The sequence below is a fragment of the Clarias gariepinus genome, chromosome 28 (genome assembly GCF_024256425.1).
Source record: "Clarias gariepinus isolate MV-2021 ecotype Netherlands chromosome 28, CGAR_prim_01v2, whole genome shotgun sequence".
In the NCBI taxonomy this organism is placed as follows: Eukaryota; Metazoa; Chordata; class Actinopteri; order Siluriformes; family Clariidae; genus Clarias; species Clarias gariepinus.
Genome location: NC_071127.1, coordinates 902,953 through 925,000, shown reverse-complemented (window position 1 = coordinate 925,000; position 22,048 = coordinate 902,953). Strand labels below are relative to the sequence as shown.

General features: G+C 45.4%; 2 protein-coding genes across 2 annotated transcripts in view; both read right to left on the bottom strand.

The window, feature by feature from the left end:
* Window positions 1–21,316, bottom strand: part of zmp:0000000896 (caspase recruitment domain-containing protein 10) — a 29,121-nt gene extending 7,805 nt beyond the window's left edge. Inside the window, exons 1-14 of the mRNA XM_053489660.1 lie at window positions 21,201–21,316; window positions 20,938–21,016; window positions 20,607–20,674; window positions 19,356–19,404; window positions 19,219–19,285; window positions 16,706–16,939; window positions 15,582–15,719; window positions 15,309–15,495; window positions 15,050–15,188; window positions 8,577–8,744; window positions 8,341–8,460; window positions 8,036–8,161; window positions 5,167–5,343; window positions 92–181 (exon numbers count right to left, since the gene is read on the bottom strand). Of these exons, the coding sequence (XP_053345635.1) occupies window positions 92–181; window positions 5,167–5,343; window positions 8,036–8,161; window positions 8,341–8,460; window positions 8,577–8,744; window positions 15,050–15,188; window positions 15,309–15,495; window positions 15,582–15,719; window positions 16,706–16,939; window positions 19,219–19,285; window positions 19,356–19,404; window positions 20,607–20,674; window positions 20,938–21,016; window positions 21,201–21,316 (1,758 nt within the window). The remainder of the gene's footprint in view (window positions 1–91; window positions 182–5,166; window positions 5,344–8,035; window positions 8,162–8,340; window positions 8,461–8,576; window positions 8,745–15,049; window positions 15,189–15,308; window positions 15,496–15,581; window positions 15,720–16,705; window positions 16,940–19,218; window positions 19,286–19,355; window positions 19,405–20,606; window positions 20,675–20,937; window positions 21,017–21,200) is intronic.
* The window catches only part of polr2f (RNA polymerase II, I and III subunit F), a 133,438-nt gene that overhangs the window by 44,862 nt on the left and 66,528 nt on the right, over window positions 1–22,048 (bottom strand). The window lies entirely within an intron of this gene.

Below are 22,048 nucleotides of genomic sequence, written 5' to 3'. Positions count from 1 at the left end.
ATCTCACACTGTAACTCACTTAGAATAATGTAAACACACTGTGTGTGTGTGTGTGTGTGTGTGTGTGTGTGTGTGTGTGTGTGTGTAAAACCTTATTTAGGAGCTGTGAGCTGTCGCAGGTGGTCAGACTGAGTGAACAGCACGGCCCAAGACATTCTTCACTGAGCAGAGACAGATGTGACTGTACGCACACACACACACACACACACACACACACACACACACACACACACACACACACAATAACTGTTTAATGTATGGTGAAGGTTATGGAGAAGACAGTGGTGATGGCGCTGACACTCTAAAACCATCCCTGCACAAAACACCTGAACTGAAGCCACATCTGGCTGAAGTCTGGTGGTGATGGATTACATCATGACAGAAGCACGAATGGACGAGGAGTTCCCTTTCAAAGGCTATACTCGATGCTGCGTGAAAACGCTATGGGAAACATCTTGTCATGTTGCCGGTTGTGAAGCATGTGTGTATCAAACACGCCAAATTTTGGCTTATATAACCTCAGTCGGGTGACGTCATCTGATGAGACGCACCTGCAGGTTATAAATAGGAGTGAACCGGAAACATTCCTCAGATCTTTTGTCTTCACTGACCTTGTTGTGTATGCGTATGTGTTTAAACCAGCAAAATAAGAAAGTGTTTAACTCACCGATATGGCAGAGTTTTAATTGAGATATCCCTCCGTGTCTGATAAATACATATCTGAGGGCGATCTCTACACTTTACTGCTTCGAATAAAGTGATCGCGCGCGCCCCGCATTCCTTGAGAAGCACCGGGCCGCGGCGCATTTCTGGGGCTTAAAACGCGTGTATCCAGCAGAGCTGTGAGAGACGGATTTAAAACTCCTATCTTTCACTTCCTCGTTGGATCGGGAAATCCCTCTGTCCGCTCGCAAGCGCGCGCTGCGCTTTTTGTGAATGGGCAAGGATAAACATCCTCTCTCGCTCCGTGGAGATGGAAATAGCACCCAAGCACAAAAAAAACAAAAAAACATTAGACGTCAGGTTTTTGTCTACGTCAAATTTTATTAGATTTTCGCGGGCTGTTCCGCTATCTAAAATAAATAAATACAGTTTCAAAATGTTGACTGTCAAAGTGATTGCTCTCAAATCCTACCAAGCGATTGATTCGGGACAATCGATTGAAGGACGCTTACTTTATATAGAAATATTGCCACAACACAGGAGGTTCCTAAGGTCGCTTTCGGGGGCAAAGCTTACCAGTATCGGGTCCTTCCATTTGGTCTAGCTCTCTCACCCGCACATATATGAAATGCATGGATGTAGTTCTGGCGCTTACGACTCCAGGGCATCCGTATTTAAATTACATAGACGACTGGCTGGCCCAGTCTTAGTACTGTAGCTAGCTCATCTTTGTTTCTTAGGATTGAGACCCAACGCCATTAAAAGCGTGCTCTTTCCTGTTCAGAGGACAACATATTGGGTGTCACATGGGATTCGATCGTAAGCGGGCACAGCTGTCTCCCGCTCGTGTCGAATCCATTCTCAAGAAAATCAAGCTAGACCGGAAAGTGACCATCACTTTCATAGATCTTAGCTCTTATGGCAGCTGTATCCACGGTGACACCTTTGGGCCTTCTGCACGAGAGCATTTTAGTTGTGGCTAAGAAACTGGGGATTTCACTCTAGGGCCAATCCCCAATAAAGGTTACGCGCCAGGTGCTTCGTACCCTTCCTATGTGGTTCAGACCCCGGTTTCTGACTTTAAGTGCCACTCTTAGTTCGTCTTGTCGTCGCTGATGCTAACGACAGACGCTTCCCTCATGGGCTGGGGTGCGATCTTTGATGACCATCCAGCCCAAGGGAGCTGGAGAGGCCATCTTCTCGCGCGGCACATCAATTGCCCCGAAATGATGGCTCTATTTCTGGCCCTAAAGCACTTCCTCCAGCAGTTAAGAGGCTACCATGTCCTAGTGCGGGTGGACAACACTATGGCAGTCTCATATATTAATCGCCAGGGCGGACTGTGCTCGCGCCGCTAAATAGCTAGCGCACCAGGTTTCTGTCCCTCAGGGCGAATTACATTCCAGGGCATATGAATGTGGGAGCAGTTGTTCTGTCCAGTCAATCTTTGACACACGGGGAATGGAAACCCCACCCCAAAAATAGTCAGTCAATCTGGGAGAGATTTCAGGTAGAAGAGGTGGACCACTTTGCCTCGCAAGATCAGCAAATGTCCCCTTTACTACTCTCTGACTCTTTCAGCTACCCCGGATCTGGACGCCGTGGCCCATACATGGCCCTGGTTACGCCTTTATGCGTATTTTCCTGATAGCTCTGCTCCCGGGAGTCTTGGCGAGGGTCCATCAACAGTGTTTGCGCCTCTTATTGATAGCGCCCTGTTGGCCGACCAGAGTGTGGTTCTAGTATCCCTCTTCAACGGCTCACCATGGGTGATTCCAATGAGGTGGGATCTTCTGTCTCAGGCGCAGGGGACGATATTTCATCCCCGGTCCGAGTTTTGGAACCTTCACGTTCAGTCCCTGAACAGGACCAACTAAGTCAAGCTGGTCTTTCAGCCAGCGTAATTAAGACTATCCTAAGTGCTAGGGCTCCCTCCCCTAGAAGAGCTTATGCCCTCAAATGGAATGTATTTGAAAGTTGGTGCATGACGAAGCAGGTAGGCCCAGTCCACTGCCGAAATGTTTCAGTGCCGGAGTCTCTGCAGGAAAAATTGTCCTCGGGCTTGTGCCCCAGTACCTTCAGGACGTACGTAACTGCTATTTTAGCCTGCCACAACGGGACCAACTAAGTCAAGCTGGTCTTTCAGCCAGTGTAATTAAGACTATTCTAAGTGCTAGGGCTCCCTCCCCTAGAAGAGCTTATGCCCTCAAATGGAATGTATTTGAAAGTTGGTGCATGACGAAGCAGGTAGACCCAGTCCACTGCCGAAATGTTTCAGTGCTGGAGTCTCTGCAGGAAAAGTTGTCCTTGGGCTTGTGCCCTAGTACCCTCAGGACGTACGTAACTGCTATTTCAGCCTGCCACGTCCTGATTGGTGGGGTTACTGTGACACGGTCCCTTTTGTGGGTTTTATCTATCGTGCTTGAAGAGCCAATTGACACCCTTTTTTGAACCACTAGAGTCAGCGCCTCAGGTTTCTGAACTTTAAGATGTTTTTTTTTTCTAAGGGCCGTTACCTCTCTGAGAGGATTGGAGATCTGTCAATCTCCCCATCCTGCCTAGACCTTGCCCCTGGGCTGGTCAGGGCCATTTTGCATCCTCACTGAACTATCTTCCGAAAGTTCCATTCTCAACATGGACCCTGTTTTTTTTTTTTAAAGCCTTCTGTCCTCCGCCTTTTACAGCTTCGGAGCAGGAGAGACTTACTGTGTCCAGTACGTGCTCTTCAGATTTATGTTCACACCATCAGCCAGTGGCATAAGTCAGAGCAGCTTTTACATGTTTTGGGGCCGCAACCGGGGGGAGGCTGGGGGGCGGGGGGGGCGGCCGCCACTACACTAGGTGAGAGATGCTATTGCCCTCTCCTATGAGGCGCGTGGGATCACTTCGCCTCTAGGAACCAGGGCTCATTTAACCAGGGGGATTGCCTCATCTACTGCACTAGCAGGAGGTATTCCCCTGCAGCAAGTGTGTGACGCGGCGGCGTGGTCCTTTCCGCACACGTTTGTTAGATTTTATAATCTGGATGTTAATGCCACTCCGGGCTCACAGGTCCTCGAGTCAGCTTCCCAGATATAGTTCTGAGACCTTCTCGGCCTTGTGCGCACACGCTACACAACCTTGGGGTCCAGACACTTGCAGTGCGGCGGCGTTGGTATTCTCGTTCCCATAGCGTTTTCACGCAGCATCGAGTGTAGCCTTTGAAAGGGAACGTCTCGGGTTACTTTGCTGTAACCCTGTTCCCTGAAAAGGCGGGATCGAGATGCTGCGTCCCAATGCCGCACTGCCTACATGACCGGACGTGCGTTCAGACAAATCAATCTGAGGAATGTTTCCGGTTCACTCCTATTTATAACCTGCAGGTGCGTCTCATCAGATGACGTCACCCGACGGAGGTTATATAAGCCAAAATTTGGCGTGTTTGATACACACATGCTTCACAACCGGCAACATGACAAGATGTTTCCCATAGCGTTTTCACGCAGCATCTCGTTCCCGCCTTTTCAGGGAACAGGGTTACAGCAAAGTAACCCGAGACGTTCTTAGTGAGAACGTTGGATGACTGAGGCACAGAATAAGATGGAAGCTGTTTTTGACAGACCCCTGTGTAACTAAGCAGCACTATTTAAGGACATCACTGCTCTGCATTGGGGGCTGATCACTAACAAACTTTTTGACCTCCAGCATTGGGTATTTCAAAACAAAACATCTATATCTCAGCACTAAAGTTTGTGTCTACTAAGGTGTCTGTGTCACCACCCTCCTCTATGGTTATGAATCTCGACTGACTTATAGCTACCACATCAATTCCCTCGAGCACTTCCACATACACTGACGTCCTGGGAGTCACCTGGTGGGATTGTGTTCTTCATTTTGAAATACTCAGGAAAACACCAGAGGGGGTCCACACTGAGGTAGTGTAAAATCAGACTCAGTGCTCTGGATGATGTTGCTCATTCACTCACTCATCGTCTATACCGCTTCATATTGTATTCAGGGTCGCAGGGGGCCTGGAGTCTATCCCAGGAGACTTAGGGCACAAGGCGGGGTACACACTGGATAGGGTGCCAATCAATTGTAGGGCACACACATGCAAACAATTCCACAATCATTCACACACTAAGGACAATTTGGGAACACCAATTAGTCAAATATGCATGTCTTTGGACTGTGGGAGGAAACCGGAGTACCCAGAGGAAACCCACCAAGCACGGGGAGAACATGCAAACTCCATACACACAGATGGGAATCAAGTCTGGCTGGGAAGATGTTGCTATTGACTGTAAAAGACAGCAACAAGACTCAAGAGAAGCATAACTATGGTGGGTGATTGCACTATATCATGTACATCATGATCCATCCACCTGTAGTAGATCCTGTGGATCCAGGATAAGACTATTCAGTCATCAGAAAACTTAATGCTAGAAGTAAACATCATCATAGAATCCAAGCACAACCATAAGCTACCAAGTGTGTGTGTGTGTGTGTGTGTGTAAAACTCACCCCATGACCGCAGCACTGTGTGTGTTCCTGCTCACGGTTTTTGTCCCTCTCTTTCTGCAGTTCTCTGTGCAGCTGCTCCACTCGCTCCTGCAGCTCGGTGATGCACTTACGCAGGCGGTTCTTGTCCAGCAGACAGTCAGTGAACTCCAGCTGCAGACTGTCCCTGCTGCGCAGAGCCTAACACACATATATAAACTGGTCTCACAATCTTCAAAGTGAGCTTGGTAAACCTGCATACATTCCTGAAATCACTGATCTAAAAATACCTTCATAAGTAAATACTCCCCACTTTATATTCTAAATGAATGAAAATTCAGTTTGATAACTGTGTGCATAATTAGATTTGTTAAAAAAAAATAACAAAAGTAAACTAATGGAACAAAAATAAATGAATTGAAAGTGAATAAAAATAACATCAATAACACAATAAAAGTTAACATTAAATGCAATCAAATGTACTTCTCAGTTTCAGTCAGTTTTTGTAGGACGTTCTGACACAAACATACAGGATGGGACGGTAGTGCTGTGTCCCCATTGTCCAGTAACTGTGGGGGCAGGTCTTACAGTGCTGCGTCCTTATTGTCCAGTACATATGGGGCAGGTCTTACAGTGCTGCGTCCTTATTGTCCAGTACATATGGGGCAGGTCTTACAGTGCTGCGTCCTCATTGTCCAGTAACTGTGGGGGCAGGTCTTACAGTGCTGCGTCCTCATTGTCCAGTACATATGGGGCGGGTCTTACAGTGCTGCGTCCTCATTGTCCAGTACATATGAGGCAGTTCTTACAGGGCTGCGTCCTTATTGTCCAGTACATATAGGGCAGGTCTTACAGTGCTGCGTCCTCATTGTCCAGTACATATGGGGCAGGTCTTACAGTGCTGCGTCCTCATTGTCCAGTACATATGGGGCAGGTCTTACAGTGCTGCGTCCTCATTGTCCAGTACATATGGAGGCAGGTTTTACAGTGCTGCGTCCTCATTGTCCAGTACATATGGGGCAGGTCTTACAGTGCTGCGTCCTCAGTGTCAAGTACTTATGGGGCAGGTCTTACAGTGCTGCGTCCTCATTGTCCAGTACATATGGGGGCGGGTCTTACAGTGCTGCGTCCTCATTGTCCAGTACATATGGGGCGGGTCTTACAGTGCTGCGTCCTCATTGTCCTGTACATATGGGGCAGGTCTTACAGTGCGCTTTCCGCTGAGTGTGTTACTTCGCCCCTAATGGTGCGTGAGCAAGCAGTTCGAAAAGATGCGGTCGGCTTACGTCACACGGTTCGGAGGAAACATGGGATAGTCTTCACCCTCCCGACTGAGTGGTAGTAGTAGCATTAATGTGGGAGCCTCCTAGCGATGGTAAGGAATTGGCTACGACTAATATTGGGGAGAAAATTGGAAACCCCCCTCCCCCCCCCCAAAAATATATATCTTAATTACAGTGGAACCTCGGATTAAAAATAACGCGGTTTACGAGTGTTCCGCAAGACCGAGCAAAGATTTTTAATAAATGTTGACTTGAAAAACGAGTATTGTCTTGGTTTATAAGTAGCGAGTATCATGTATCAAGCATGCGCTTCTTGTTTAGACACCGAGCGACACGTCAGCACAACTGAGCCAACGTTTTTTCTCTCTCTTGCGCTGCGGAATTGTAGGTGGGTGAATACACACACACACACTCTGCAGGCACTAAGACCCAGCAGGGGAGATGATTACTTATCGTCTGCTGGGTCTTAGTGTCTGCAGCATTTCTGAGTGTGTGTGTGTGTGTGTCTGTGTAAGGCAGAGAGAGTGTGTGTTTGTTTGGGAACCTGAGAGGAGTGTGTGTGTGTGTGTGTGCGCGCTCATTCACTTACACCAACACACACACACACACACACACACACACACACACACACACACACACTCTCGGCTTTACAGCCCCCCCTCCTCTTGGCTTCAAACACAAACACACTGAAACTCTGCTCTGTCGCGATTGTTTTCAAAGGTAAGGAGCTGGTTCATTTATTTTTGTTGTTGTTGTTGTTTTACGTTACAGCAGTGATTCCATTAGTGTGCGCTCACATGAGTGTGACTAGCAATGTTCCTTGCAAATTTTTAAATGGGTAATTTTTAAACAGTTTTAAAAACAGTCTCCCCGTTAATGTGTGTGTGTGTGTGTGTGTGTGTGTGTGTGCACGCACATTACACACACACACACACACACACACACACAGCGCCTGCGTGCACAAACAGAAACACTTATGTAAAGTGTAAGGTAAAGTGCAGGTTAATTAGTTTTATTTTTACTTTATATTTTGTGTTAATTATTTGTATGTATTTTTTTTTTTTGAGCTGTAGAATGAATAATATGAGTTTCCATTATTTTCCATGGGAATATTACATTTGGTTTACGAGTGTTTTGGAATACGAGCCCACTTCCGGAATGAATTATGCTCGTAATCCGAGGTTCCACTGTAGTTGGAATTATGATACTTTGGCCATAATCATTGCTAGATGCTTAACGGAGGAAGTGTGTATCAGTGTTAGCTTTTCCATGGAGGATAATCATTCACTGTCATAAAGAACTGTAAACTGAAATAACCTCACTGTAACTGCAGCCCAGTGAGGAAGCAGCACTGTGGCCCTGTCGCCCTGTAACACCCACACACACAGTCGTGTTGTCTTAGAAACACAAACAAGAAACTCAGGAGCAAAACTGAAAAAATCCCTTTAATGTTTTTAAGTTAGTTGGTTAGTTACTGTAAGTTATTCACTATTAATTAATGTTTGTTTAATTCTTTGTTCATACATGTTTTCAACCAAGTCTCATCCCATAGTGTGTGTGTGTGTGTGTGTGTGTGTGTGTGTGTGTGTGTGTGTGTTGTTATACATTACCTGGTCTCTCTCTCTCTCCAGCTCCATGATTTGGTTGAAGTAAGATGAACTTTTCTTCTGCTCCTCCTCCCAGTCCAACTGCAGAGTCCTCAACTTCAACTGTAACTGTTCACACTGCGCCTCCAACTGATACACACACACACACACACACACACACACGTCAAAAGTCTAAAATGTCTCTGTGATCTGTTAGCAGTAGATTTTAAGCAAATTTAGAAACTCTGATCATAAGACAATTCACCTGTTTTTAATCTTTAATGTAACACTTATGATGATTTAAAAATTCACTGTAGATGTTTCCTCACCTTTTCTCTACCAGCCTCAGAGCTCTCCAGCTCCCCCTGCAGCCTGATAATAGTACTGCAGAGTTCCTTCCTCTGTTCTGCTGCTTCTCTCCGGTCCTGATGAAGAATATCCAGCAGTGCCTGAATGTGCACACACACACACACACACACACACACACACACACACACACACACTGAAAACAATGTATTAAAAGAGTTATACATAATATAATCATACATGTGTATAATCTCCTGACCTGTGTACCAGTGATGCGCTCTCTCAGTACGTCTGTGCTTTGCAGTACCATATCTTGACCAGCAGGGGCGCTGCACACATTCACAACCCTTGTGACTGACGCTGATTGGGTAGAGTCTCCAAAAGAGCTTTTCTCCGCCTCCTTTAGTCTGATCTTCACTTGCTCTATCTGAGGTACACAATACGAGTCAGTTGTTGTGACCACACCCACTGCTCTACTACGGACCAATCATTTCCCTGGAGGTGTATAGACACAGTTATCACCACACACTGTACAGTCATATCCATCTGATAACTAGTGAGTAAAGGGCATTTCCTTAACTAGCCATGTCAGATTGAAACCTAAAATACTTTACTCCCCTTGAAGAGAATGAACTAATTTCACTCATCTCTTCTGCAAATTCATCAACCTGTATATTAGATCCTGTACCGACACATTTTCTTAAACAGATAGTACCAGCAATAACAGAACCCCTGTTGAGAATAATTAATTCTTCACTCAGTATTGGGTATGTTCCAAAATCTTTTAAATTAGCAGTTATTAAAGCGATTATTAAAAAACCTGACCTTGACCCCTGTCAGCTGTCCAGTTACAGGCCAATATCAAATCTCCCCTTTATCTCTAAGATTCTGGAAAAAATAGTAGCGGAGCAGCTATGCTCATATATACATAGAAATGGCATACATGAACTGTATCAGTCAGGATTTAGGCCTCATCACAGTACAGAGACAGCGCTCGTTAAAGTAGTAAATGACATTCTATTGGCCTCTGATCAGGGTTGTGTAACTATGCTTGTATTACTCGACCTCAGTGCAGCTTTTGACACCATTGATCATAGTATTCTTCTTCACAGATTAGAAAATGTAGTAGGAATTAAGGGTACAGCCCTCTCCTGGCTCAGATCCTATTTGACTGATTGGTATCAGTATGTAGACCTAAACGGTAATTATTCCGAATGTTCTCTAGTGGAGTTTGGTGTTCCACAGGGTTCAGTTTTAGGCCCACTGCTTTGTTTTCTTTACATGCTTCCTTTGGGCAACATAATCGGTAAGCATAGTATAAGTTTTTATTGTTATGCTGACGATACACAGTTATATGTCTCAGCAAAACCTGATGAGATAAATGAGCTTACTAAAGTTGAGCAATGTGTGCAGGACATAAGAAATTGGATGCTAATTAACTTTCTTCTGCTTAATCCAGATAAGACAGAAGTTCTAGTCATAGGACCACATACAGTTAGAAGTAAGATTCTAGATCACTCTGTAACTTTAGATGGCCTTTCTGTTCCATCAAGTGCAACAGTAAAAGACCTCAGTGTGATTATAGATTCCAGCCTTTCATTTGAAGCTCATGTAGATAATACTGGAATCACCAAGATGGCACCCGGCACCATCTTGGTGATTCTAAGATGGCGCCGGGTGATTCCAAGATGGCGCTGGTGAGGTCGGCTGCCGTCACGACTGCTCCGACCAGATTTTCTTTGTTTTTGTTCTTTAAGTTAGTTTTTACCGTTTTAAAACCAGTCAAATTACCACCATGGAGTACATTAGTTATGATAGAGACACTCTTGTTTCTATTGGTATACAATGTACTCACAATTCGACGTTTTTAACTCCGGATCCGAGCTGGCCGAGTGAGATCCTGAGAGAGAACAAAGGACGCGACGCGAAGCGGCAGCCTCGAGGGAAACGAGCCGGCGTCAGGAACAGGCTGAGAGCCCGTGCACACCGCACACCTCTGCCTAGCATCCTGCTCGCCAACGTCCAGTCACTGGAAAACAAGCTCGATGACCTCAGGGCCAGGATAAAGTTCCAGAGAGACATTCGGGACTGCAATCTCCTCTGCTTCACCGAGACATGGCTGAACCCAGCGGTGCCGGACCACGCCATCCAGCCGGTCGAGTTCTTCTCGGTTCACTTCATGGACAGGACACGGGACTCGGGGAAGTCAAGGGGAGGCGGCGTGTGTTTAATGGTGAACAGCAGCTTGTGAACAGCAGCTGGTGAACAGCAGCTGGTGCAACAGCGCGAGCGTTGTTCCTCTCACACACTCCTGCACACCAAACCTGGAACTACTGTCCATAATGTGTCGTCCTTTTTATTTACCTCGGGAGTTTACATCGGTCATAATCAGCGCCGTTTATATTCCACCACAAGCGGACACGGACACTGCCTTATGCGAGCTGCATGAGGCACTTACACAGCACCAAACAGTACACCGGGACGCTGCGCTTATTGTGGCGGGGGACTTTAACAGTGCCAACCTCAAACGTGCAGCGCCAAACTTTTATCAGCACATCACTTGCCCCACCAGGGGCGAAAGGACACTGGATCATTGCTACACCACAGTCAAGGACGGCTACAAGGCACAATCTCACCCTCCGTTTGGTAAATCCGACCACGCCGCCATCTTCCTCATGCCAAAATACAAACAAAGGCTGAAACAGGAAGTTCCGGTTCAGAGGGAGGTCGCGCGCTGGACGGACCAATCGGTGGCCGCGTTACAGGACCCACTCGATGACGCAGACTGGGACATGTTCAGAAACAGCTCCGATGGTGACGTCAGCGTGTTTACGGAAGCGGTTGTGGGATTCATCGTGAAACTAGCGGACGATACCGTAGAAAAAAAGACTATTAAAACGTTTCCCAACCAGAAGCCGTGGGTGTATAAAACCATCCGCGACGCTCTGAGATCTCGCACCGCTGCCTACAACACGGGACTCGCGTCGGGGGACATGGAACCATACAAGGCTGCGTCATACAGCGTCCGGAAGGCGGTGAAAGAGGCGAAGCAGCGCTACGGGAGGAAACTAGAGTCACAGCTCCAACAGAGTGACTCTAGGAGCCTGTGGCAGGGATTAAGGACAATTACTGACTATAAACCACCAACATCCGGTATGATAAACGCAGACGTGACTTTGGCAGATGAGCTGAACACTTTCTATGCTCGCTTCGAGGCTGCAGCTAAAGACGCTAGCGATGCTAATGCTAGCGGTGCTAACAGCTGCAGAGAGGAAGTCACTGCCAGCACCGGAAGCGCGTTCATCATCACCGAGCATGACGTGAGGAGAGCCTTCAAGAGAGTGAACACCAGGAAAGCAGCAGGACCAGACGGCATCTCAGGTCGTATTCTCAGAGCCTGCGCAGACCAGCTAGCACCTGTGTTCACTGAGATATTCAACATCTCTTTATCTCAGTCGGTGATCCCCACATGCTTCAAAGAGTCCATTATTGTTCCTGTCCCCAAGAAACCTCAACCTGCTTCCCTCAATGATTATCGCCCTGTAGCCCTCACTTCAGTAGTGATGAAGTGCTTTGAACGCCTGGTCAGAGACTTCATCATTTCTTCACTACCAGACACACTGGACCCACTACAGTTTGCATACCGTCCAAACCGTTTCACGGACGATGCAATCTCTCATCTCCTCCATACATCTCTCACTCACCTGGACACTCGGAGGGGGAATTATGTGAAAATGCTCTTCATCAACTACAGCTCTGCATTTAATACCATAATTCCCTCCACACTCACCACCAAGCTGGAGCACCTGGGACTCAGCTCATCCATGTGTCAGTGGATCTCCAATTTTCTGACTGGCAGACCACAGGCAGTAAGGATGGGCGGCCATGTCTCAGCCTCCATCACTCTCAGTACTGGAGCCCCCCAGGGTTGTGTTCTGAGCCCCCTGCTGTACTCTCTGTACACCCACGACTGCGTGGCCACTACCAGCTCCACCACCATCATCAAGTTCGCTGACGACACTGTTGTGGTGGGCCTGATCACGAACAACGATGAGACGGCCTACCTGGAGGAGGTTGGAAATCTGGAGAACTGGTGCCAGAGAAACAATCTCCTCCTGAACGTCAGCAAGATAAAGGAGCTGATAGTGGACTTCAGTACAAAGCAGGTGAGGAACTACCAGACCCCCATCATCAACAGGAGCCCAGTGGAGAGAGTGGACAGCTTCAGATACCTCGGTGTTCACATCACGCAGGACCTGACATGGTCCTGTCACATCAACACCGTGGTAAAAAAGGCCCGGCAGCGTCTGTACCACCTCAGACGCTTGAGAGACTTTAGACTGCCCTCCAAGGTGCTCAGGAATTTCTACTCCTGCACCATAGAGAGCATCCTGACAGGAAACATCACGACCTGGTTCGGGAACAGCACCATGCAGGACAGACGAGCTCTACAGAGGGTGGTGCGATCAGCTGAGCGCATCCCCCGATTCCGCTCCCTGAGGGCCAACACAGAGAGACTGAGGAGGAGCTTCTTCCCGCAGGCGATAAGGTCTCTTAACCACACCACTAGGCAAAACTAACACAATATTTTCACAATTCTTACAATCAATCAATCAATCTTTATACATCCATGGACACTATGGACAACTCCACGCACATCACATCTACACTACATGTTTACGTTTACATTCTGGACCATTGCACAAAGTCACTTTTTCTATGCATACTTGCACACCATTATAGTTCTATGTGTACAGTATATTTCTATTTTCAGGTTCTATTTTTTCTAGTTAAATTTTTATTTATATTTTCTATCATATTTCTTCTATTGATATTTATTACTTATAAGTTTTAATTCTCTTTTTAAGGTCACTGGCGGTCGTGTAAGCATTTCACTACATTTCGTACTGTGTATGACTGTGTATGTGACAAATAAAATTTGAATTTGAAATTTAAATTTGAATATTACCAGGATAGCATTCTTTCACCTCTGAAATATTGCCAAGATAAGAAATATATTGTCGCTAAACGATGCAAAAAAACTAGTTCATGCTTTTATCACCTCTAGGTTGGATTATTGTAATGCCTTACTGTCTGGTTGTTCAACTAGATGCATAAACAAGCTTCAGCTAGCCCAGAATGCAGCAGCGAGAGTCCTCACTAGAACTAAAAGATACGAGCACATCACGCCTATCTTATCCTTACTTCATTGGCTTTCTGTGAAATTTCGCATCGATTTTAAAATACTACTCTTGACGTATAAAGCATTAAATGGTCTCGCGCCGCAGTATCTGAGCGAACTGCTAGTGTCTTACGATCTGCCACGCCTACTTCGATCAAAGGATGCAGGCTGCTTGTCAGTACCGCGTATTATGAAAACTACAGCTGGGGGCAGAGCTTTTTCTTACAAAGCTCCAAAGTTATGGAATAGTCTTCCAAATAGTATTCGGGACTCAGACACAGTCTCAGTGTTTAAGTCCAGGCTAAAAACCTATTTATTTAGCCAAGCATTTTTATAAATAGATTTGCCATAGGTAAAGGAGCAGATCTGGGGGACTCATGGACGTAGAGTATTATGGTGAACTGGTATGTTTAGATGCTGTCTTCCTCACTCTCATTGATCACTCAGGTTTGCTGACGGTGAGGTGATTGTTTGCTTTACATCTCAGTTCCCCCTCATGTCTGTGTTTCCTTCTGGCTCTCCCTTTTAGTTATGATGTCATAGTTAGTCCTGCCGGAGTCTCTGCTTGCGCTCTACAGTTAATATACATTCACATTATACATTGTGTGACTGTGACCAGACCTAACTGTTATCTCTTCTCTTCTGCTCTCTCCTGCTCTCTCTCCTTCCCTCTCTCTGTCGAGCTACACATGTCGTTTCTGAGTTGCCAGTGATCCAGATTCCCTCTGCCCTCCGGACCTGTCTGACCCATCCTGGTGCCCCGCTTCTGGTTGGAGATCCCCGGGTGTCTCTTCGGGATGCGTCTCGTGTCTGGGGACGGTTCTCTCTTCCTAGAAGACGGTTCTGGCTTCGACTGGTGTTGATAGCTGTTTCTCTGAGGACTTGACTATTTGATAGTGCAGGACTGATAGTTCAGGAGTCTACCTGAGTTTTCAATAACTACCTGGACTCCATATTAACGTGAATTAACATCAACTGTTATGCTGAACTGCCTGCCAACTAACACACAGTATGAATGCAGATCATTTCCTGCTCTCTGTTTCACCCAAATGAGGATGGGTTCCCTGTTAAGTCTGGTTCCTCTCAAGGTTTTTTCCCTATTACCATCTCAGGGAGTTTTTCCTTGCCACTGTCGCTCTCGGCTTGCTCACCAGGGACAAACTGACCATTTTGATTCATACACATTCACATTTCATACAAACTTAAACAATTCTTTTGATTGTGTAAAGCTGCTTTGGGACAATGACAATTGTTAAAAGTGCTATACAAATAAAATAAAATTGAATTGAATTGAATTTCCAGTTTCTGACCAATCAGAGAACAGAGTGTGATTTTAAAAACCATGGTCATGGTCAAGTTCTTTTATGGAGGAAAAACTTTTGTCATTGATGTTCTAGATTTCTGTCGTTCTTCTCTTTATTCATTAAGTGAGTGATATGAGTTAAGCTATATGAGTTGAGTTATAACTCAAATGTTCCTTATTGCTCTATTGTACCTGTAAACAATGTTCAAAGTAGGTAGTTGTGTGTGTGTGTGTGTGTGTGTGATACCTGTGACAGTAACTCCCTCTCTCGGGTGGAGGCTTTCCGTTGTTCTTCTAGAGCTCGTGAATATTTTACTGCCTGCTCTAAAAGTCTCTCCTTCAGCCGACCCAACTCCCTCGCTCCTGCCTCACAGTCCTGCCTCATCCTGTCTCACACACACACACACACACACACACACACACACACACACACACACACACACAGTGTCATTGTGCTATAACGTTTCTCTCAGGCTGTATTCAGACATGAGGAACAGTGTGTGTACCGCTCCAGCTGGCTCTGCTCCTGTTTCAGCTCCTGGTTCTTCCGCTCTGCTCGACTGCGTTCATCCTCGGCCACACGACAGCGCTGCGATAGGTGCCGCTCACACATGCGACTGTTACGCAGCTGCTCTCGCAACTTTCTCACCTCTAACAGCAGGAACTGTGTCAGGCCTTCATGGCCTTCTTCATCTAAAGTACACACATATGCATTTTAATATTTTGGATGAGGCAATAACATATAAGTTTTACACACACACAGACACACACACACACACCGAGCATCATAGAGCAGCGCTGTGTGGCCTGCTGGCCCGTCAGCTGTGTGTATTGCTCGGGATGATAAAACTCTAGAGACTCCATGAAGGCCTGCAGTCCACGCTGGCCACGCCCCCTCAAGATATCCAATAAACGACCTGCAAGGACACACACATACACATCAATCTACTTACTTCAAAAAATTCTTATATGGGAAATATACTGTATATTAAGAAATTGAAGACGTAGAGGACGGGGCACTGGGGCAGTAAGAGAAGGTGAGGAGGAGGCAGCAGGGAAGGGCAGCAGCATAAGGTGATGGTTAATATTCAGTGGTCGAGTAAAGAAAGTAAAGAGGCAGAATCTGTAGAGGGAATAATAAAGGCAGTGAAATGGAGGCAAGAGGAGGCAGCAATGTAAGGTGGAGCAGTAAGTGTCAGTGATGTAAAGGAGAGATATCAGTTGGACTAGTGAGGGGCAGTAGGGGGCAGTAGTGCAGTGGTGGTGGTATTAATGTTGCAGGAGATGGCAGTAAAGTGGCCGTCTTTCTTGATAAGGCAGTAAGTTACAGTGGAGAGTGGGTAGTAATATGAGGTGGATACAATAGTCCCCCAAGGTAAAGAAAAAGAGGGGGGGGGGGGGGTAAGTTAAAGTTGAGGCATGGGCAGTATGAGGCAGTATATGAGGATGAGGGTGGAGGAAGCTGAGATAGAGAAAGTATGGGGAGTGGGGTGAGTAAAAAATAGGGCAGGTGAAGACATTAGTGGTCAGTAAGATTGGTGAGAGATGAGGCAGGAGGATGAGGTGAGGACAGTGGGGGCAATAAACTGAGACAGAGTGCAATAACATGGGAAAAGGATGAGGCAGTATGTGGTATTTGTCACTCTGTCCAGCATTGTAAATGGACAGAGGAAGCTGTGTGGAGTTGAGCAGTGGGGGGAGGTAGGATGAAGGTAAGAGTGGACAGTAAGGTGGGGTGGGGTCAGTTTAGGGAGCAGTTTTGGCTCTGACCAGCCTTGCTGATGCGTAGAGGAAGCTGTGTGTAGTTGAGCAGTGGGGGGAGGTAGGATGAAGGTAAGAGTGGGCAGTAAGGTAAGGTGGGGTCAGTAGGGTAGGCACTGTAGGGAGCAGTTTTGGCTCTGACCAGCCTTGCTGATGCGTAGAGGAAGCTGTGTGGAGTTGAGCACTTCATCCTCATCCTGCTCATCAATGACTTTACACTGGCGCAGATACGGAGTGAGTTTAGCCGGGTTTAGGATTCGAGTCAGTTTGTGTCGCACCCCCTCCACACGCTCCCACAGGTCCTCACACGCCTCCTCAGTCCATGGAGCCTCCTCAGGGGGAACGTGACACGCCCCCGCCCAATCACAATCACCACCTGCACCACAGTGAGGGGAAAATCAACAAACATGCCCCTGCTTGTCAGGGTCCTAAACACCGCAGGGTTTCCTGTAAAGAGCTGATCTTATGTTGTGTGTGTCCTCTGTAAAGACAGTCCAGTGTTCATCTCACCTCTCTATCGTTCATTAGAGACTTAATAGCACATCTGGATTTCTATGAAGCTGCATTGAGATATCTACTGTAAAAAGCTGTTGTTTTAATAGAAATAAGGAGTCTCCAGTGTCAGTGCTGTGGAAGGAGAAGCTGTAACTCTAGGTTTTCTGTAGGACGGAGGACTGTACACTTCTTTACTGTTTCTCAGTCACATGACAAGCTGTATTTTTTTATTTTATTAACTGTGAAAGAGAATAAAGAGAGACTGGTGAGATAATAAATGTTTATAGCTACAATAACGTAAAGGACAACAGGAACTCACTGTTTCACTGAGATCCAGAAAATCAAATGAATAAAGAACAGGGATGTGCTGTTACAGGAAAATAATCAACTTTAATCAACAGTACGTCAGCCTCATTACATCACCGCATCACTCAGTACTATACTGTAACACACACACACACACACACACACACACACACACACACACACACACACACTGATACAGAGGTTATTAATGGGTTTAGATGATACAACCGATACTCTGTATCCTGAACTCCAGACTCTCAGATTCTGTGTCATGTGGGTCCCCCCCCCCATGATCTCATAGTGAAAAGATGGTGTGTGTGTGTGTGTGTGTGTGTGTGTGTGTGTTACAGAGTTTCATTTGTGCAAATAACCAGAAGTTCCCCAAATCCTATAGCCGTGTGTTAGTAGTCAGGAATGTAAACATGGCGGTCTGGGCCTGCATTACACATTACACACACCTGATAAACATCAGAGATGGAGAGGGGGGAGAGGAGAGAGGAGACAGACAGAGAGAGAGAGAGAGAGAGAGAGAGAGAGACTTCTCCCCCTGTGAGCGTGCACATGGTCCTGACATGCAGGCCCTGGGTATGTCTTTATGTAAGAGCTGCAGGATGGCACTTGTCCGTCTCACTGAGTGTAAAAACAGCTCTAGATCCTGAGCACATACTACTCACAGCTACCTTCTCACTCTCAGAACATCCGGTACTGCATTTACAGGTTTGACCTGACAGCAGAGGATCTAAATAACATTACACCAGTTTTAATATTAATATTCCAGTGACCTCATTTCCCCTCTTGTCTGTTCCAACCCCTCAGCACTCAGCATCAGCAGTTACTAATCACCACCTGATCATCTGTCATCATCTGCACCTGTCTCTCACTGGGTCAGGACTTAAGATAGATGGTTTTTATACTTGAATGATTCAAGCATATATTGTGGCTTAACGAACAAAAGCATTCTGCTCAGGTACAGGGACTGGACTTAATACGATGAGAGACAAATACAATTCTTCAGGAAGCCTGGAGAACTATTCATCAAGACTACATTAAACATATAAAAATCTGTATATCTTTAGTCATGATCTGGATCTAACTACTGCAGTGAGTAATATGGTTTAACTGCAACAAGTGATTTAACCCCAACTGGTGCAGTGAGGAGCTTCAACCATGTCAGAAAACATATACAGGGGTCACGGCAAAAATGTTCCTCTGTTTCAGAAGGTCAAATTATTGTCCTGCATCAAGCAAGAAAAACAACAGAGGAGAAATTACTAACATTGGGTTAGAGACTGTAAAACCTGGAAGGATTCAGTGGTTCAAGGAAAAAATATAAAGTCTCCTACCTGAATGTAATAGGAGATCACTTAATGCTTAGTCAAATCATAATGAATAATAAAAACAACAGTAGAACTTACGGATATGTTTAACAGTGAAAGTAAAAGCATTTCAACATTAACAGTGTGATGAGAACTCACAGGATTGGGACTAAACAGCTGTGTGTCCATCAGAAAACCACTTGTTAGTGAATGAAAATCAGAACTCAGAACTCAGCCATCAGAAAAAGGCTTCAGTTTGTTCGAGATCATAAAGACTGGACTTTGGAGTGATGGAGAAAGGTCATGTGACCTGATGAGTCCAGACTGAGCCTATCCCAGAGTGATGGGCGTGTCAGGGTGAGAAGGGAAGGACATGAAGCGATGCTCCCATCATGCATAGTGTCCACTGTACAAGCCTCTGGAGACAGTGTTATGATCTGGGGTTGATCAGTTACTCAGGTCTAGACTCAGTAACGTTATGGGGCAATAAAATGAAGTCAGCTGACCACCTGAATGTACTGAATCACCAGAGGATCACATCTATGGAGGGTTTCGTCCCTCATGGCCTGGACATATTCCAGGACTCCGAGTGTGAGAGAGCGACTCTGGGAGCACGAGGAATCATTTACACACATGTGAAATAATAAATTCATCACACTGCTACAGAGTCCTGACTGTAACTCCAGTGAGGATGTGCTGGAGAACTTCACTCAGAGGTCCGACTCTCACAACAACACAAGATCTTACAGAGAAATTAATGCGACTCTGGACTGAATAAATGTTGCGACACTGTATGAGCTTATCAAAAAGATGACATGGCAAAAGTGACTGTAATCAAAACAAAAGGCAGTTTAAAGATTTATTAGAGTGTGACTTTGTTTTAGGGCCGTGCAGTGTATAAATAAAGTTTAATAAGTTACTGTAAATGTTTATCTGGATCAGTGCACTAAACTGTGAGAGAGATCAAAGAGGTTTAATCATTTCCTGTATTTGGACTCAGCAAAAGTCCACACACACACACACACACACACACACACACACACACACACACACACACAAAGCAATATTTTTAATAATTGTATATATTTTCCTAAACAACCCCAACCATGAGATCTTTAGTAGATTAGATCTGAAACCTCAAATATGTTAAAAATGCACATAAGCGCCTGTGTTTAAGCCCCGCCCCCTCAGCGGTCTTTGTGTGTGTGAAATGACTGAGCAGGTCAGGACAGATCGCTCTCACACACTCTCTTCACTACATCTGCACGTTCCAGATGTTCCCTTCAATAAGACTGAGATAAACACCCGACTCTCAGAAACATTAAACACATCAGCACTGAAATAATATTCAGAAACAAATCAACACTAAAGAGTGAACTATAGAAGACTGTAACAGTTCAGTATTAAAAACAAATGAAGAACCCAAAGCTGAACACGACATCATCATTAACACTGTCAGTGCTGCGGTGTTTATTGGTGTCCAGCTGCAGATAATCCACCACTGACACTGACGTCTCTGTACAGAACTCAATACATGTGATAAATCAACACTGAAGCCTGAACACTGTGTGTGTGTGTGTGTACATGTAGACTGATTAACTACACAGTGTAGTGTTGAGTCTGTACAGGAGATGTTAATTCAACACTGTAGCAGTAAACACTAACACCATCCACACACCAACACTACAGCAACATTAACACACGTGTTCATTAATAATCAGCTGTACATCAACTGTTCCACCCTGAACTTAACCTGTTCTGTGGGATTAGATCAGATAAACACCACTGTACATGTGGAGTAATGTGGTAGATGTGAGTGTAAGAGCAGTCTGAGAGTCTAGTGTTAATCCAGTGCAGGACTGTTAGTAAAGTGTGTAACAGGTACAAACTAACAGTATAAATGTGAGTGAGGTGTTCAGATCTTACCGCTCATCGTCCTGAGTGTAGGAGAAACACCAGTCCTGTCTGATGGAAGGAGGAGGTGTGGAGAGGCACTGCTCACACACACACACACACACACACACACACTGCTGGAGAAAGAAGGCGAGAACTAGGTGGAGACATGGTGTGTGTGTGTGTGTGTGTGTGTGTGTGTGTGTGAACCCTGGTTAATATTTAACTGAACTATAATTGTAAAGATTTCGAGCTCAGACAGTAGAAGACTCATGACACACTCTAGGTAATAAAAGACAGAAGATATTGTTCTTACTGACTTTGTACTAAAGGAACATTCAGGAATCCAGGTGTGTCTTTATACCTTCACCAGCCTCTGCTGAGCTTTCTTCACTAAATAGGAAGTGTTGATGGTCTCATTAACTACAAACATGTAGTTACTCCTGGGAATGACAAAGTGAAACCCATGAGAATATAAAAGCCTTTTGAATATGAAACAACACGTAGTTTTAAAACATCATTAGACTCCCAGAAACAGTGTTTTACACTCGGGTGGTGTATAGACTTATTGATATAGTTCACTTAGATATTCAGTGAAATTGACAAGACTCCTCTAGTTCTCTTTACCTCGAGCTCTGCTGTGGAGGATTTGGGGTCAGAGGGGTGACGGCTGGTCTTTTGGAGCTACAGGAGGAGCCTGAACAAGCTATATGGAAAGAACCTACATGAGGATATATGCGCATATATCCTCACCTATATGCAGTATATATGCATATATATGATAATATATATGCTGCATATAGGCAAAATTGAGGTGCATATATGTGCATATACAGGCCATATAGGTCTCCTGTATTGCTTCTTTATATCCTCATATAAGCCCTATATGTACATACAAGATATGTCTCCTATATAGCTCATGGCAGGATCTGGTCATTTTAGCTCATATCTCACTTTGGCAACTGTCATACATGATGCGCTCATATTTTCTATTATCAAGGCAATAACTAAGAACTAACTAAATAAAAAACACATTTTAGAATTTCTGTCGCATTATCTGTTAATGACCCGAGGCAGGACACGCCCACACGCCAATCACACGGAAATCAGTCCGGCTAATTTACATACTAGGCCACGCCCCCGGACACCGGCATGAAAAACACACACACACAAAGACAGGCTTGAACTTACACACAGATTCAGTTTTCTGCACGTTTGGAAGATGACACGCGCTACTACACATCCAAGGAAACTCTTCAGAATGTTCTGGAAAGTGGGAGGAGTTTACATTTACCTCAGAAGAAGACAGTGTGGCTCTGACGACGAACGGGAGCATTTTGAAGAGAGAATCCAGGAGGACACACTGGGTAAGTTATTAAGTCTTATATAACTCTTATTCTGATAATATTAAACTAATATTAGTAAATATTTTTCTCACTTCAGCTAGCTCTTGTCAGCTTGTGTGACACATTGGC